The 18512-nt window shown below is 40.8% G+C and overlaps 1 protein-coding gene and 1 long non-coding RNA gene across 5 annotated transcripts in view; one reads left to right on the top strand and one right to left on the bottom strand.

The window, feature by feature from the left end:
* The window catches only part of LOC104150953 (vascular endothelial growth factor receptor kdr-like), a 147333-nt gene that overhangs the window by 5782 nt on the left and 123039 nt on the right, over positions 1–18512 (bottom strand). For both annotated transcript variants that reach the window (XM_068956592.1, XM_068956593.1), the window contains exons 25-29: positions 16140–16239; positions 15433–15538; positions 13572–13696; positions 12645–12723; positions 9379–9473 (exon numbers count right to left, since the gene is read on the bottom strand). In XM_068956592.1, the coding sequence (XP_068812693.1) occupies positions 9379–9473; positions 12645–12723; positions 13572–13696; positions 15433–15538; positions 16140–16239 (505 nt within the window). The remainder of the gene's footprint in view (positions 1–9378; positions 9474–12644; positions 12724–13571; positions 13697–15432; positions 15539–16139; positions 16240–18512) is intronic.
* Positions 1–18512, top strand: part of LOC138068698 (uncharacterized) — a 152128-nt gene that overhangs the window by 110454 nt on the left and 23162 nt on the right. For all 3 annotated transcript variants that reach the window (XR_011143369.1, XR_011143370.1, XR_011143368.1), the window contains one exon: positions 553–662. This is a non-coding gene — a long non-coding RNA (uncharacterized lncRNA). The remainder of the gene's footprint in view (positions 1–552; positions 663–18512) is intronic.

Genomic DNA, 18512 nt, shown 5'->3' with positions numbered 1-18512 from the left:
AAATATATAAAAAACATTTGAATTCAACTTTGCAGCACCCTGTAAGACGGTGACATTTTACAGATTGGATAACAGGGAAACTGAACTAAGTATTCCAAATAATTCAATATATCAAAAGTAGATTTGGGACTGAATCCAGAAGTCCCGGTGCCGTGTCTTTTTAGCTTACCAGTTTCAGAGCGCTGTGTACGCTTTAGTTATAAGTGCTCCTGTCCTATATATACAACAGTATTCCCTCTCATTGTTCTGACACAGGTGAATAAAATCCGACTTTTCTGAAATCAAGACTGCAGGCTTTTCTTTAAGTATAATAAAAGATGAATTAATGACTAATCTATGATAGATTCTAATTTAAAATAATACTGAAAGCAACAGTGTGTGTTGAACTAGGCAGTGTAGGGCAAAATCTCTCTCATGTTCTTCAGCCCTTTAAAATTGTTGTGCAGCATGCCAGTGAAGGGCAGGGCTTTTCAACGTTATAACTGCTGGCCTGTAACTGATGCTATTAAAAGAGAGCCAGGTTTCATCTTCTGCTGTCTTCTCTTATTATAGGTGATGCAGGCAGTGGGAGAGAGGCAACTAATACTGCTTAAAGCAACCGCAGTGGTAAAAGTGGGAGAACCCTGGAGAGGATTTGTATCACGAGGTGACCTTGAGGAAAGGTAAGCTTTGTGAACAAAAAGGCCCTTTCTGTTATAGGGTACCTTAACAATAATGGTTTGTTAAGCCTATTGTCTTCCCCTCTGAGGAATTTTTTGGAAGATGTCTGGATAACTTAGAGTTGTTTCTGATAACGATCCCAACCTGAGAACGGTCTTTTGAACTTCTCTGCTTTGCTCTAGGACCATTTAACCTGCATCTCTTTGGAATAAGCCACACTCACAGACTGATTATGGCATTGCTCATGTCTCAGTTCAGAATGACTCATGAACGTGCCTGGGAGAATTTAAAATCAGGCGGTACTCAAGCACTTTGCGTCTCTTTCACATGTGCTTACAGGAGCATAAAGCTGCGTTCTAATGACCCTAAACCAAAACCAAATAATCAACAGTACATCAAATAATCATATTATTCATTACGATTATTTTATTTGTTTGTATTGCTGCAGTGCCTACAGACTCCAACAGTAGATCTCAGATTCAGAGTGCTGGGTGCTTTGCAAAGAAAGCAAAGCCAGTTCCTGCTCCAGGAAACATAAAACAATAGCTAAGAGACAGAAACAGTAATCGGAGGAAGGGGGACAAAAATGGTGAATAGGAAAAGTAGTAGATCCAAGACACCAACTGTCTGCACTGTTATGTTTTTGTAGGTGTTGCAGCACAGAAAACCATTGCAAACTTAAGAGTAGGCTGATGCTGAGCATGAGAGAGTTGTAATATACAGTAGGCGCAGCCTCTTTCACCTGAAGGGGTACATAAATATGTCCTGACAGGTTATGCTACTATGACCTTAAAAGCTGTGTTATCTTGCCGCTGAATCTGGAACCTGCCCAAAGCTCCAAGCTTCTAACAAGCTGCAGGTATTCTCAGTCTGGCTGGCAGAGTTGGTGTCGGTATCTTCATTTAAATTGTTGCTAATTCTGGAAAGGTCATGAGTGCGTGTGGAGAATGCAGTGCATTGGCTAGGGTAAAGCACTGGTCTAAGAATCTGTGTACAGCCACATTTAACAATCTGTAGTGTCCATCTGTGAATCATACATCCCTGTAGTTCTCCTCTTGGGGAAGTCTGTGGAGTAAGTGATATTCTGTATATTACAGTCCATGAAGCCATTCATTCTAAGCCATGAGCTAATTGAGATGTTCAGCCAAATTCAGACATCACATGAACAGCTCTAACTCTCATCAGCTGCAACAGGAGATTGGCTACTTTATAGCTGACCTGATTTTAGCATGAGATAGTGGCTCTTCACAGAGTGTTTGTATCTCCAGCTTGGCCCTAGGAAATGAACCCAGGACCCCTGAGTCATAAGAGACTGCCAGCCACCTCTTGCACTTCTAAAATAAACTGGGGTTCCCGAGACTTCTAGAATGCAAAGACACAGATTATAGATTAAGGCCAACATTACTGCACTGTTAGACCTGCACATGGCATTGAAACCAAACCTGGGTGGCAAAGCAGAAAATCTAAAATAAACAGTAATCCTGAGAGCTCCAACAACGTAGCATGCTCTGATTTCACAATCTAAATTTCTCCTCTTTGTCCAGAGAAAAACGTGAGTGAAAATTTCTTCTATATACTATACATTTGGCAGCTGTCCCTTTCTGTACACACACACTTTCTCTGTAGATGAACCCTTCCTTTGCACAAGCAACAGAACCACCACTTCGCTTCACTATTTATTTATATATTTCTCATTTTGTTGCTGAGTCCTATTGACTCGTGCCAGCCAGTTCCATGGATGCTCTGGCTTCTAATTTGCCAGGTATTAAAGTTGTCAGTGGAGACAGGGAGCAGCATGAAAGTATCTGTTTAACTTGGCCCCCAGCCTGCATGTCTCAGAGAGCTGGAGCAAAGAAATGTTATTAGGGTTTAGTTTGGCCACACAATGGGAAATTGTCAGACCCGTGTAGACTCCCAGCAAGTGTTCTTGTTAGGTTTCTGCCCCTCTAGGTCAGGAGATCGGATCTGGGAATGACTCTGCCTATCACTGAAATCATGCTGGTGTTTGAAGAAGGACTCTTAAACACGGACATTTAATATTTGCTCCAAAGACGGAAAGCCAATGAGTTAGGTCAGAAGCAAGTTTTGTCATTAGCCCTCTTACAGCAGACCAAAATGCAATTAACTTTCAAAACTGTTCCTTTCATTCTAAATACATTGCCTAAATTAAATATCCAAGGGTCTTTGCATTTTTCCCTTAATGCTCTATATTTACTGGCACTTCATTCTACTCTGTTCTTGCTCAGCAACAGAGAAACGTACATATGCTTGGAGTGTGTATTGGAAAACTACACTGCAGCTTCCCTTGTTCTGTCTGTCCTTGAAATCCCATTTGCTTCACAGAAACTGCCACACTGAATCACACAATGAGTCCATCTGTATCTTGCCTCAGGCAGTGGTCAGTGCTCGATGCTTCAGAGGAAAGCAAAAACCCCTTTATGCTCTGAGCCGATTGTACTGTCCTGTATAAGAGAGAAAAATCCTCCCCGAGCCCCACAGATGAGCATTTTCTGACCCAAGGCAGCAACTGATTTGATTAATCACAGAATTATATAGCCACACAAGTTAATACTAGTTACATAATTAAAAGCTAGCAATTATTTGATTCAGTGCTTTTCCTGGATTGGCCCAAAAAGGTATTTCCTTGCACTGAATCTGCCTCTACCTAACTTCTGAATGCTGCTGCTGCAGGAGGAGATAGAAAGAAAGTGATGTTCAGTTTTGATAAATCCGCTTGTAACTGTGAAAGTCGCAGTCCAGTCCCTCTTGACTTTTAGTATTCTCACCACAGCGCAATACTGAACAATAGGTGTGTGGAGACTGTGAGACTCAACTGAACCACGTTTGCCCACTGACCCAAGCTGGTCACGCTTCACACAATGACCAAACAGAAAACTCTCGATATTGTCCTTGCAAGAAGATGTACCATTTGGGGCAGGATAAGGGGAGAGATGAGAATCTGAACACTGTCATTTCCTGACCTCAAACAGATGTTGTGACCAAAAGGACCCTCTTTCATAATGTGCATATTTCATATGTATGCAGTGCTCGTTGAGGAAATACATTTCATAGAAGGGGGTGAGCTGGCTTCAGCCCTATTTCATAGGCAGTACGGAGACTACAGTTGGCCTATGCACAGCACTGGACTCTTCTCTTTCAGAAAGATACCTACAAACTGGGGCGATTTAAGGATGAAAGTACAAACCCAGTGAAAGCACTGGAGGAACTGATACAAAAGACTAGAAGAATGCACAGCAGTAGCAGCAAATCAGCTAAGAGTGACATTCATGATTACCAGCCAATCCTCCTACTCTTCAGGCTGTGTTTCTGTAGTGTCCCTGAGCTTGGCCCCAATGTTGAGTTTGTTAGGTGTGAAACCAAATGAGGAGAAGAAACTTCCTGGTGTGGACTCCTTGTCGATAACTGGAAACCTGCCCGCTCTGTAAATAACAAGGAGCCTGGTTACCACAGCACTTGTGCTCTGTGCCACTGCGCGCAGGTGTGCGTACGTGGGGGCCACGATATTGTTAGTAGATCTCATGACCCAGCCACAAACTTGGGCAAACGTGTTTTAGCATGGTACTGTGGTGTGGGCAGTGAGATCCCTTTGCAGTTCCCATGTTTACTGTGCTATGTCAGATATTCTGGTACTGATGTGTCTGGAAAGTCTAGGAATTAAACCAGGCAAAGGAAGACAGCCTGAATATTAAGTAATCTTTCACAAGCTTTTTTTAGGTTTTGTAGAGAGGTGTCAAAGTTGCTTAGATGGTACCACAGAGGATGATCCTGAAATAGAAGGCCTAAATGACCTAGTGAGACTTTTTCATCCCACTCTATGAATCAGTGACTTTGGTTACAAGTAGAAAAATACTGAAATCACCAAAGACCTGGGAAATCATTACTGCGGCTGTTTTGGGGGGTTTTTTGTTTTTTGTTTTTTATGTGAGAGGGAGCCAGTTTCTAACAGCGTACATCTCAGGGTCAGTGACTTGAAGGGGAGCATGGGGGAAGAGAGATGACTGTACGAAGATCACCCTGGTCAGTGAGGAACTACGGTACAAGGTGCAGCACTTATTCCCAGTGCTGTGGAGCTGCTTTTATTGCTTTGCAGTAAAATGCCCAAGTATCCTGCCCTCAGTAGGAAAAAAATAATGGACTGTTATGTCCATTTAGAAATCCTGGGCCCGTTTAGAAGGTGTGTTTAGGGAAGCTGAGAAAGTGGGCTGAGCCTTGCCAACTACAGCAGTTTGTCTTATGACCACATCTTGTAATAACACATAGCAGCTTCAGGGCCTTATAACAGCTTTCATAAGTATTTAATGAGGCATGGAGTAACACAATTAATTTTTTAATTTTTCTGGAACGAAATAAATAAAAGGGTGACTTCTTCCTTTAATAGTTACGATTGACTCACAGTTTGCTTTAATACATTCTGCAAGGAGCACTGCGTGGTAGGAATTTAATACTGGGATCCCCTCTGGCAGTAGCAATGCATCAGTAGTCCACGGGCAGGGGGAACTTAGGGGGCTAGGGTCAAGAATTCATTGTTTTGAAACATTTCTATACACAAAATACAGCGAAACTGAAGTTTTAACAGGCCAAAGTCACCCGCTGATTAAGTATGCATGTGTGACAAAGTTGGTCAGCTGCCTGAAATTTAAACCACCCAGAATGAAAGTCTCTGACACTAGCTCCAGCACTTAAAAAACAAGGGGGATGAAAAGCACTGCAGTCAAAACCAAGCTGGGAACCACAGCCTCTCATAGTTCTCCTTTGGGCCCTTGCCACTGCAAGCATATAGAATAATCCTAGAACAAATTGGCTTACATAACTCTCCAAATACCTACAGATTCAAAGTTCTTTATATTTGAGAAGCTTAAGTCAGGTCATTGTGCAAGGTACTGCATGACATTGCAGTAATTACATTTGCTACCCCAACGCGCTCATCACCGAAAAATAAAAAATCTGCTGAAACTGACGTCTGCTGAGGAGTGAACTAATTTCCAAATTTCATTTTTCTGAGATGCTCCAAAAGGATTCTAGCCCACTCAACTGGGTTACGTTTTCTTTGGGCACCTCGCATTTGGACATGAATGCCTGATGCTACTGAGCAGAATCTTTTGTTTCAATATTGTTGACTTTTGCCTTAGGCCCAGTTTGGCTTTGGCAAAGGCAGAGCCCTCAGTGATGTGATCTGGATGCAGTCTCCGGAGCCCAGAGCACATCAGCTGAGCCTCCGTCAGCTGGTGTCACGGGACTGGGCCAGAACTAGTCAAGAGATTTCAGAGCAACTGAGGATAATCAGATTGGGCGGGGGGGGGGGGGGGGGGGGAAGGGAATGAAGGGAGGACAATGAAGCAGATATCAAACCTATTATAATTTTAAACAATAACTTGATTAAAGAGTCTCCAGGAGAATTTTAAAGCAGCGCTTGGCAGTAGCCTGTTAATATTACGAGATGAAACCTGACACCAGAGTCGTCCCATCATTACGTCCCCTCTACGTTGAATGTGTTTCCTTGAATACTAACTCCAATGTCATTATCCTGGTCATTCGTGCTGTCTCTCACCCTAGCTACTGCTGTAGCTTTATACTATAGCCGTATAAAATGCTTAGAGCTCAGTAATGGCTGCTCCTGTCTAACAGCGCTCCCAGGCCCAGAGTATCAGATTCATCTTCAATAAACTCTTGACACCGGCATTCGGTGGTGTGTAGTGTTGCCAAATTTCAAAGTTGATAGAAAAATGAGTGCAAAATAAATAAACAGCAAGTTTTTGGCGAAAATAATAAATGTAGCCACCCTGGTTTAGAAAACAGGCTAAGCCTTTGAACAGTTTTGTGTTAGAAAAGACAGACTGTTTGAAAGAGATCCAGGGTAAACGTTTTTGATGGAGAGAGATGCACAATAAAAAAGGTGACTTTGTCTTTCCCATTAAACTAGCACTCTTTTCTGACCTCTCCTGTCCATTTGGAGACTATTCCATGTCTTATTAGGTTTGTTTTTCAAGTTAGCAGCGTGGGAGGGGCAAGTGGCGACACATCCTGAAATGAGAGGGCATCAAGATGCTCTGCGATTAATATGTAAAAAAAAGTTATTTGTACCAATGATAGTCTGCAGGATGATTTAAAAAAAAAAAAAAAAGCTGACAAAAGAGCCTTCTCAGCTGGACCTCAAACACTCAGTGAAGGATCTGGCCAAGAGGAAACAATCCTCTGTCCATTCAGTTGTAGCTATGGTCCTGGGAATAAGGAGGAGGCAAACATAGCTTGCTGCAGGGTTTGCTTTTACAGCAGACCTTTAAGAGGGTCTTTCATGGTCTGGCTGGCATAGAAAGTGTCAGGTATCTTGTGATGAATGGAATCCCTATGGAAGCGTTGACTGTAAATGGGGAGAGCTCCAGATGGTGTTGGTCAGGCACAGATTCACTGAACCCAGCAGAGCAGTGTTAGTTCACGTGCACTGCCAGTGGGCTTGCTATCAGTTCAGAAGGTTTTCCTGGGACTCTCAGAAGAACAGGCCGTTATGGAATTTTTGTGTTTCTACATCTGGTTGGATGTTGATTTTTCTGATTTTCAGCAGCAACCTTGTAAGGGGGAAGGGAGAAGTCTTTCCTCTGCCACTGTTCCCTCCAACTATTTGTCCAAACAGTGGGAAACTGCAGGAAGGAAGACACCAGTCAAAGTTGATTGATTGACCAAAATTTTTAGAAGGACAAATCTTATCAGGAAGGTTATTTCCCTATGTTTGCTAGATTTGTGTCAGCATGACATTGTGCAGAAGAGCAAGGTAAATCAACCCAGGTAAAGCATCATAGCAGTGCAGCTTGACTGCTTCCGGTATTCAAGCTGCTTTCTGGAGAGCTGGTGCCATTTGGTCTCCATAGCAATGCACTGTGTTGTGCAGAATTGCTCTCAGCATGTGTATAAGAACCTTATCTAGATCTCTACTAATCCTCCAACAGGTCCAACACAGGGACAGCAGCACAGAGGAAATAGTGTTGAACAATATCGTTCCTGAAATCACACCCCTTCCCAGCAGAATCTGTAGCAGAATCCCTGTTAGTGCAGCAAGGCTCTCTAGCCTGTGTTACCTAACCATTCTCCTTTTCCTCTTTCTCCTCCTCTCCTGCCATCCCAAATACATCTAGGAATTTATTCTGGTAAGGCCCAAAAAGACATGGCAAGCTTCTTCCATCTTCCTTTTCTCTCTGAGGGAGGGAGTTAGCCCCTCTGAAATACTGTTAGACTCTTGACTGTGTACTCTCAGGTGAACTCTCCAACACTGTGCAGAAATTGGGCTAGCTTTCTCTAATCTATCATCTCTCTCGAATGCAGAAAAACTGACTTCACACAGAACAAGCAATTGCTCTGGTGGGAAAATACATTGAATTTAATAAGGAGGAAACAAAGAGAAACCTTATCAGTAGATTTCTTGGAAAACTCTAGGCAATTCAGTTAAAATCTAAGTAACTTAATTAATTGAAAAGAAATGGAATTCCTTGCTACAGAATCATTTTTTGAAAATATTTTGGGTTGCTATTCTTTGAAATTCTACAGGCTGATATTTGTATCTATAAATGGGTTACTATTTCTATTACACTTTTCTTGGAAGGTAGAAATAGAAAAGACCTGTTTCACTACCAGGTTAACTCTCTCTGCCTATGCTTGATTGTAGTTTGTAGATTGTTAGAGAAATTTAAGAACTGGGGCTAAGAAAGTATTTGCTTGTATTCTGTGTTGGTCTGTACTATGAGTGGATAAACACAGAGCAAACACTAGTTTCACAAAGTCTCTATTTGTAAACCAAATATGAAAAATCTAATTCGTATGACTGTGATGATGATAGGATTGGGGGACTTTTCTGGAGGACTGCCATCATATTTATGAAGAAGAAAATGCAGAGAGCAGAGTTCTTTCTGCTAAGTGTACTTGCTTTGCAGTGCTCATTCTATCCTTTACTAAACATTCCTTCCTAAATTTTCTCAGCTCCCATCAACTGCAAAGGTGCCAGTCCTTCTTTATATCTAAAGTTAGATACATCTTTGTTCATCACAGGTATAATTATAAATGTTATTCTATGGACTAATAAATAACGTTCTCCAATCTTAATATTTTTTTCCCTGAGTAAAGGGGAGCACTTGGAGAGGCAGTAAAGAAAAAATTAGTGTAGCTGTGTGTGTTCTCAGTTCTTTTGCTCCAGTCATTTGCCATGTGTAGAATATTTAGCGTCAAGAGATCAGACCATGAACATGAGGAAACCACCTTTACTGCACTTACCTTTCTTGGAATATGGTGCAGAATCACAAAGCAACTTTGCTTTTTTGGAAAAAGAGTTAAATTGGTTGACAAGACATTACGTGCTCATGTTTGATGAAATAAGTCTTCATTTTTATCACATGATCAACTTTTTTCATGTTAATTAACATTCCTACAACACAAATATGGCAATGCAGCATTCCTTCCCGAGACCTGGAACTGTGTTTTGTCTTCAACTTCTTTCTTTCTGGAAGCAAAGTTTAAATTATAATGTTCTTGATCTTAAAATAACATAAACCATGGTCTTTCTGTGATAGTATTGAAATCCAGAGCTGCTTTTCCTTCTAGCCTGTTTAGATAGTCTAACAGTTTTTCTTTTGGAATCAGAAATAAAATTGCAAATTTCAGGAGCATTTTTTGAATGAAACGCTGACTTAAAAGAAAAATGCAAAAAGTACTCACGCTAGAGCCATGATTCCATAAGGCCAAGAACGGATTTCCAGCCTCTTTGGGCTTTTTATCTCATCAGAAGTCAACACCATCCCGCTATCTGACTCCTGTGTAGCAAAAAGAGAGAACATCAGCAGAATGTTAACTGCTTATGACAGCATGAGACACTTTTTAAGATAGGAATGTCCAGCCAAGGGGAGAGTGTGGAGAAGAGCCAGACTGAAGCACCGTTAAAGCCAGTGGAGAAAGCAAGCCAAGGAGCTAATTAAATATCAAATTCCAGCTATTTTATTTTATGATGATACAGCTTCTAGGCATAGGACTTCACCTTATAAAATTGTCTCTAGCTACAGAGCAGATAAAGCAAGGGAGGGGGAATGCAACTTCTTCACCTTGGCCCGTAGAGGCTGGGGCTCCTGGCAATGCAGTTATCAGGGAGAGACTGCCAACAAGTTGGCCATCTGTAGTTGTTAAGTTGCGGTGTTATACACTGATACTCGTGTACTGGAACTAATGTAGGGGCTACCAGCTATTCTACATAATCACAAGGTTTTGGACATTACCAGGTAGAGATGGATTCCAACATGCAACCCAGCAGGCAAATGTTCGTATCAAGGCTCTGAAGTGTGTGCTATTTAGTGAAGTGCTTAATGCATAGATATGTCCAGTTGGTATACACAGTTCAGCCCATTCTTCTGACTGTTAAGCAAGACCTATATCATCAGTCTTTATCAGGCTAGTCCTAATAGTGCTACTAAAATTTTTGAGCTGTCTTTAAATGAATATTAATGTACAGATATCCAAACAGTGTAACGCTAATAGATTTTTGCATGTTTTTTCTTGTATTTTGAAAGAGCATCCTTAAAATGAACATAAACCATGCTTTTTTATGAAAGCATAAAACAATTTCCGTATTTTCAAATGTGAAATTGATATTATCCTCAGATTACAAAGTACCTGAAATACCTACTAGAAATACACTGTCTATTAGAAACACTGAAATTTTAAGGAAGTGGCCGTTTAGTATCGGTTTGGCAAATCCAGGTGCCTTGCAATGATATATAGCCTGCAGGGCTCATTGTACGTGAGTAATGAAATTTTTATTAGCTGTCCAACAAAACTATCTTGGTTAGGTTTAAGGTGGAGGCTGTGATTCAGCTGCACTTAAAAGCTGAGTCTAGAGGTTGCAGTTAAGATCAGGCTGTTATTGTGCAAAGTGCTACTGAAGTTCACAGACAGGCGCTGTCCTTGTTTTAGGTAAATTCAAAAATATGGCATGAAAAATGTTCTGGGGGAATCCTTTGCATCTGACATATTTCCTGATCCTGGAAAGCAGCACAAACAACAAACATGCTGTCCATCAAAACCAAGAAGGGAAAAGACTTAAACATGGCAAGTGAAACTGCCATCAGCCTTTTTGTAGTATTCAGATTGATTGAAATGGAACAAATAATCAGTGAACAATAAATAAAAAGAAGATTCTTAATATTTTTTGGTAATATATCAGTTGTTAATACCTGTTAGGAAACTGTTTTGCAATGTATAAAGTAAAATCCTTAGTTAATTAGTCTGTCAGAAACTCAAGTTGGTAGCACCAAGGATTTCTCTTTCTTATCTTGACTGTTTCCCCTTAACATATGTTGTCTAGAAATAATTTATCTGAATTGCTGCTTTTCATTTAGCCTACAGAAAAATTATTAAGAAACATTTCAAATGCAGGAAGGTGCGGTGCAGCGCTTCAAAAGTTCCTGGGCAGCTATCTCAAATAGTGACAGTATTAATGTCTTGGTATTTAAGTTAATTATAGTAATTCAAGTGCACTTAACTCCATCCAAAAGTAGATGACACCACAATTTTGCTCTAAAAGATTCCCACTGCATTGCCACATTCACTTTGGAGTTGTTAGTGTATTACCCTTTTCTGAGACTTAGGGGAAAATTCTTCCTCCATGTATGGACTTTAGAAATGCCATGAATGAGGAAAGCAGTGCTAATGCTGACAACGGTAATCTCTTAGTGATACCAGATTTGTCCAGTAAATGTCTTTGTGTGATTCAGAGGGAGGGATTTTTATCCCACAAAAGGGAAGAGGCAGGAACCGGAGAAAATTCTAAGCCTTCTAATCCCTAAGATGCACTGATAAAGGCACCAAAATTGCACTCAGCAAAGTAGTGGGAAATAATGGGCATCAATTCTGAGCTGACAAGGGAACAGATGAGAAATACACTGTATTTGTCAAGAACACAAAATACGTCCAGGACAAGCTGTAGCTAGAGATTTCACCCTGCCTAAGAGAGGGTATATGATTTGGTTTGAGAAATGGCTGTCTGTTCAATAGGGAATGCTAGCTGGAGAGCAGAAGACTGTTCCGGGACTAGCAGAGCAGACAAACTGGCATGTTTCCACAAAACTCTACACATCTTTTGTTTCTTTTGCTGCTCCTAGCCAGCAAATACTTACCCTCTTCCTATGTTAGAAGGTTTCCTGAGGGCTTCATGCTTCCTCCCTAAACGTCTATCTGCTTCAAACATGCATTACAAGGTTTCCTCCTTAGTGGCACAGAATCTGTCTTGAGATAAGTACTGTGGAGCGCATATGACACTGAAGCCAATGAGCACCTCAACCATAGAGGAAATTCATGAGCTTTTTTTTTTTAATAAGGAAGAAAAAATTGAAAAAACCTCACTCTTGGAACCTGTAATTTCAGAGGAAACCAACAAGCAGAACCATCCTTCTACAACAAGACAAGCTTTTGCTCTCCACTGGAGTGAAAATGAAACATTTCAACTACCTCCCACCCTACAGAGCTGTTAACCTAGCAATAAAACTGTTCTCCTAAGGTGGGGAAAATCCAGAGTTAAAGCCCTTTGTCTGATTCAAGTAAAGCAGGAACCTGAATCTTGGTCCTGTCTATCCAGCAATCTGTTCTGGACACACTTCCACCAAACGGCTATGTTTCAATGAAGGGTAAATTTCTTATGGGGAAAAAAACCATACATTGAAATATATTCCTGACCAGCTGTAACATAAAGCTCATTAGCCTGATCAGAGCTAGAATAATCATTCATGAGCTTCTCTTTAAATTATTCATTAAACAAAATGCAGATTCTTCTTTGTTCTCTCACAGACCTATGTGTCCAGCCCTAGGGTCTAATCTTCTGCTTGATTTAAAGCTTTTTCTTACCAAACACAGCTTGCAAAAGCTCCAGTAACTGTTTCTGGTGCTGGTGACAACCGATCTGTGAACCTGGCAGAGAAGGATGCGATCACTTCACTTACCTCATGCATCACTTTCTCCTTTTCTACTGGCACCTCATCAAATGTCTTCACACTGAGTGGTCGCTTCTTGCTGTTGTTACTGAAAGCAAGAAAGTTGAGTGGTCAGCATAAAACCCAAGCAGATGCTGCACCAGTCAGTAGCTCAATTAATGTACCAGACACAGCTCAATTTCCATACCAGACTTCCTTTCTCATCTCTTGTAATTAATAAACAATGCATTGACAAATAGTATTCAAATCTGTGTCAGGAACGATGACTCTGTCTTGGAGCTCTTGCTAGTACCTACTTATCTATTCCATCTTCACCACAGACACCAGTGGTTTATAAAGTCAAAATTGTGTTCCTTGGTTTTATTTTTATTTATTAAATACAAAACACTGAGCATCCAAGATAGGAAAATCCTGAGACGTAATATATATTAATGCTGAATGGAAGTACGGCATTTACTGTTATGATTCTCCTAATACCTATTAGGACAGATGATGGCTCTAACCATCTCTAGCTTCATTTTGGAAAATGAGTAACATTGTCTTTAGCCTCTGTTCCATAGGAGCAGGTACAGAGGGAAACTCAGCGCTTCAGGAAGATCACTCCTCCCCAGAATCCTCTCCCAACTATACAGACGGGGTGGGGGAGAATGAATGAGATAAGTGGTAAAGAAAGCACGAGAAAGGGGTTCAGTCATTCCTGATGCAGGGAAGATAGATCACTTGCAAACTTAGAACATCACACAGAGAAGCTTCACAGTCAAGAGCCCTCAAACAAGTCAGACTCTATCCCCCAGCCTCGTGTCACCTGAGCTGATGAGCCATGAATGTGTCTGTCAAACTCCTTTAAAACAGTAGTTTTGAGAAAGGACAAAAAACAGTGCCCAGCTGTAGCAAACCTTTCTCTCTCTCTCATACACTCGCACACATTTTTCTTACCCAGTTTCTACTGCGCTCCAGCGGTTAACGCAGTTGTTCAAATTTTCTTCCACTGGGCAGGTTTTGGAGTTAGGTTCTCCATCAGGACACAACGTGATGTTCAGTGGAATATAGTCTTTACCATCCTATTTAATTAATAGCACAAAAGAAAACAAAGCTGGTAAAGATCATTTTGCACTGCATCCCAGCTATTAAATGTTCCATTCTGTAGAGCTTTACACTGAGAAGGGACTATGTTTTATTTTGATTTTAGATTTTGATTTCTTTAAAGTGATTAGGATGTTCTTTGCAACATGTGGAAGTTAGAACGTGTAGCTTCACTCAAAATATTTCTTGTGTAGGAGGCTTTGCATGAGGAAGATTATTCACTTTGGGATATCTACCAAGCAGAATAATTGAAAACTTCCTCTGAAGTTCCAGTGCTCAGCTGCAATTAACTTCTTTGCTCTTCCAGGCATCTCACCCTGATCTATTGCTTCATCGGTCTTCCTAGCACTTACAAGACTTCTAAATGTCCCTCACATATGGCACTGCAAAACAATGGTCACCCTGAGGGTGTCTATATATGTGCACCCACTTTAAAACAGCTAGCTTTAGTGACTCGCAGCAGCATCTTTGATGAGTTTGCAGGCATTTCTTCATTACTGCCATGTTCCGAATGTGCAACTATTCTGCCCCAGCAAAGTTGAACAGAAGCCCACTGATTTGCACTTAAGGAAAGCAGTCATCTACATTTTCATTGTGTTGGCATCCTTGGGGATTCAGGGGGACCGGTCTCATGGACACCTAACTCCAAGTTTAAGCCCCTGTGTTTGGGAGCAGGGAGGGAGCAGCATGAAATCACAAAGCACCTATCGCTGATGCAGCTGTAATGGATTGTGGAATTGGAAAAAGAATATTGCCTACATAAATTGATTTTTGCTTATGTTCAACTCAAGGACTACAGTTTAGCAAGAGCCAGTCCTTAATACCGTAGCCGAAAAATGTTATATTTCTTGACTTTACAAAAAATCAGTGCTGGGATTGGAATTCAGTAATGGAATTCCTTACACATTTTAAAAGCTATGCATTGTCATCACAGCATTGCAGTAATCTTTAGAAATGACTCTTTGGTTAAGTCCTAAAACTACTTGTCCAGCTTTCACTTTGCTTGATTTTTTTTTAATTCTGAGAAGCAATTAAGTGCCCTATTCCCTTATCAAGATTCTTGCATCTCCTTAATTTCCTTTGGCTACACTATAAAACTCTTAAGCTCTTCACATGGCAAACTGGGCCCTCTTAGCTTCACTTAAATTTGTTTACAAACAGAAAGGAGCTAAAGGAGAGTGTCTGAGTTCTTCTTAAATTAAATTGACAGTTATATAACTGGTCTGGTTGTTTTCACTCAAGAAGAAAAAAATTGATTTAGCTATTATGAAATTAATAATTATGTAGTTGACTTTCTGAGCTTTAAATTGCATCATTTTAAAGCTCCTAAGAGCACTGATGAACATAAGCTCAGAAAATGAGAGAGAAAGTGCAGACGAACTATTGGCAGTTTACTGTGCTGGAATCTAATTAAAATTGTTTGTGAGATAAAGCGCTATTGTTCCTCTAAGGGGCAACTGAGCCCTTTTTTAATTATTGTACTATAAGTTTCTGCTTATTATGGATGGATAAACATCCAATTTTGAAATATAATCCCCTTTGAATAGGTAACATTTTCTTTACTCATCCCAGCAGCCATATTCCTTGTAACATCTGTTATGAAGTCAAAGCTAATACTAGTGCTCAACATAGTCTTTACCTGTGCACATGTACACACATACATACACATCTATATATGTACACATTCCTTTAAGAAATGTTTGCATTGTTGTACCTGCTGTACATTTGCCTGAAGAAGGTCTCCTAAACGCTCCACGAGCTCAGTGAAGGTAGGCCTCTCTGTGGGTACTCCATGCCAACAGTCCAGCATTGTTTGGTAGCTACATAAACACACAGGTATCAAAGAAAAAGAAAAGGATAAGGTCTTTGCTTCTAAGCTGTTTTCTTACTGCTACTGCTTGTCTGGGTCATCATTCAGACAGTTTTGGATAAAACCAGGTTCAGATCTGCTTGTGCTCAGATTCTATTCTACTTTCCACACAGAATGCTTTTTCCTTCTATATTTCTGTTTCAACTGAGCCAGCAGGTTTTTATTTTCACCTAACTTTAAATTTGAATGATGGGCCCCAGTCATGTTGCTGAAATAGGTCGTAGTTATGGATGCCTCGTTTCTGTCACAAAATTGGAAATCAAGGCAGATACGGTAGTGTCCTGAACTGAGATTCACAAGCTACAGCTGACATGGGGATATCTGTCAACCCCCTCACTTGGCAAAGGTCATGGCTTGGTCTTTCTTTAGCATTGGTCCATGGTATCAGGATACCCAAGATTTGCACAACCACAAAGTTTACTAAAAGAAAGTACAGAATATATAGCTACCATCTGATGAGTTCTCCTCCCTTATACTCACTTAAATGCAATGTCTTTTGTGATACTTAAATGGCATTTGTCAGCTCTTAGTACAAAAAGAGGAGCACTTACACTTCTGGAGTAGAGTACTCCGGAGATCTCATCCGGGTTCCTTCTTTGAGCCGGCGGCAAAAGTCTTCATCTATCTGCACGCCAGGGTATGGTGAGGCACCTGATGGAGAAATCCAGAATGGCTCAATCACTTTTTCCCAGTCCAATGAAAGAAATACAGTCAATGATAACTGCTGAGAATTCCAGCTTAGCTGGCCTACAGGAATATTGAATTGCTTAACAGGACTGACAAAAGCTTCTTAAAGGTCAAACACACTCTCTTTCGATGGGAGTAATCTGCCGATGCTTAAACATCTTCGTAAGTTTGACCCTTCAAAAAATCACTGAAATACAGAGCGCTCTTTTCAGAAATGGAATTAGTGGCATAGCAGACAAATTGCCCACAGCTTTGAAACATGGACACTCTGATATGAATTCAGCTAGCAAAGCTCTCTGGAAGGTGCGTGCTGATGCTGCCAGTGCACCAGACTATGTATTGCTTTTTAGCAATGACTGAGCAGTCCCCAAAGTTGCTGCAGACGCATCCAATCCACAAAAACATCCCCACATGCTTTCATTGCAAGCCCATTACAGACTAGCTCTTTCTTTCAGAGATTTCAGTCATGCTCTGCATTCATAATATAGCCAGGGCCCCAAGGTGAAACAGGGCAGGAAAGAAATAAATTTTATTCGTTTGAGACTTGAAATGACCTCTTGGTCATTGGAAGGAAAGTTCCAGCTCATTCACCTAGTTATACTGTTTTCCAGACTGCCTGTCTGCCAACATCTTCCACTAAATGAGTACACATGAAGTAAATAAGTCCTGCTAATTATTTATTGCCTCTCTGAGTAAGTATATGTATGCTGTAGGCATCTTACTCTGCAGAAAAGTACAACAAATTCATTGGAAAATGACCTTCAAAATTTTCAACCTTTTTTTCTTTTCTGAGAGTGGATTCAGTACTGCTTATTTTCAGGCCCACTCAATCCTTAGTGTGAAACCAGGGAGGGCGGTTCATGGCAACTGTAATTACCTTTGAGAGGTATACTTCTATAAATGGGACTGGTGATATTATCTTAATTTGCATAAAAGCTGGCCTAGCAGCCATCAAAAGTAGTTGGCCTTCTTTCATGTTCCTATGTAAACAGCTATCTTCAGCGGAAAAGTTGGTAGAAATGTATGCATTCATTGACTGTACTGTTCTTCTCAACAGATGAGAGAGTAGGGGCTTTTCAGAGATTGTGATATTTGCTGTATGACATCTGTACTTCATGTTGCACTGTAAAAAAGGTTAAGAAATTTCTAATCTGGGAAAGTGCCCTAGCCTCTTCCTCAGGAATCCAGATCTCCTAGATAAAATTCGAGAGATGTCTGAAGCTGAAGTCAGAAGTGTTAACTGAACCTATTGTAGATATATCTGAAGGATCTGTAAGCTCTGCTCCCTTCCTCCTCAGCAGAAGTTTCATATGCAGAGCAAACTTTTCTTTCACATTTTGGCATTCTAGAGGCTGGATGGTGAATTTGGAAGAACATTTAATCAGGTCTTAACATAGGAGCTTGAATGGAATCTGGATCTATAACCAGGCCTTGAGGAATCTGTGTATGATTTACTCTCTATAACATTCCTGCCTCATTTGCTGCATACTTTTTTTCTCTACTTTGGAAACACCATCATGTACTGTGCACTTGGGGGCACAAAAAGCACAGCAGAAATGTTTTGGATGAAAGAACTGAAAAGGGTGCCAAAATGCGGCTGTTCCCAGAATTATTCAGCTCTGTGAATCTGACCACTCAATCTGCAAAACTATGCACTGGGGGCAAAAACACTGGCAACTACCTAAGAGGGCATCTCAGCACAGCAAGGAGGCTCAGATGACATTCAGCGCTCAGGCACACTCAGCCACAGCACATCTGAAATCCTTTGGTGTGAAAAATACCATTAGAAGTATCAGATCACAGTATCAGAGTGTTTCCTGGAGTCAGATAGCTGGCAAATATCAGGGAGCATCATTTCTGCTTTGTATCTGGATTTTCCTTCCCTGTTTTGTCTTTGGCCAGGCATTGCCATCATAATAACCTACTGATATATAATGTTCAGCTCACATGGCTTCACCTGTAAGTCAAAGATATCACAGCAGGCTCCCACCAGCTCACAAGATCTCTCTGAATAAACGGAGAGAGACGGAGACTAAGTCACTTTCCCACAGTTACACTGTGAGAAAATGGCAAGCATAGGAGTAGGGTCTGGGAGTATTGACTGTTTTCCAAGCTACTAAACTGCTGCTGGCGTTCATCTCCTGAACTCTCGCTAGCTTGTCTTTTTACCTGTACAAGTTTTATCTTTACAGAGCCTTCAAAAAGCACTGAGGCACCGTGAATACACCTATGACTTG

Source organism: Struthio camelus, chromosome 11, assembly GCF_040807025.1.
Source record: "Struthio camelus isolate bStrCam1 chromosome 11, bStrCam1.hap1, whole genome shotgun sequence".
In the NCBI taxonomy this organism is placed as follows: domain Eukaryota; kingdom Metazoa; phylum Chordata; class Aves; order Struthioniformes; family Struthionidae; genus Struthio; species Struthio camelus.
Note: the sequence above shows the minus strand (reverse complement) of the source record. Positions and strands in the feature narration are given on the sequence as shown.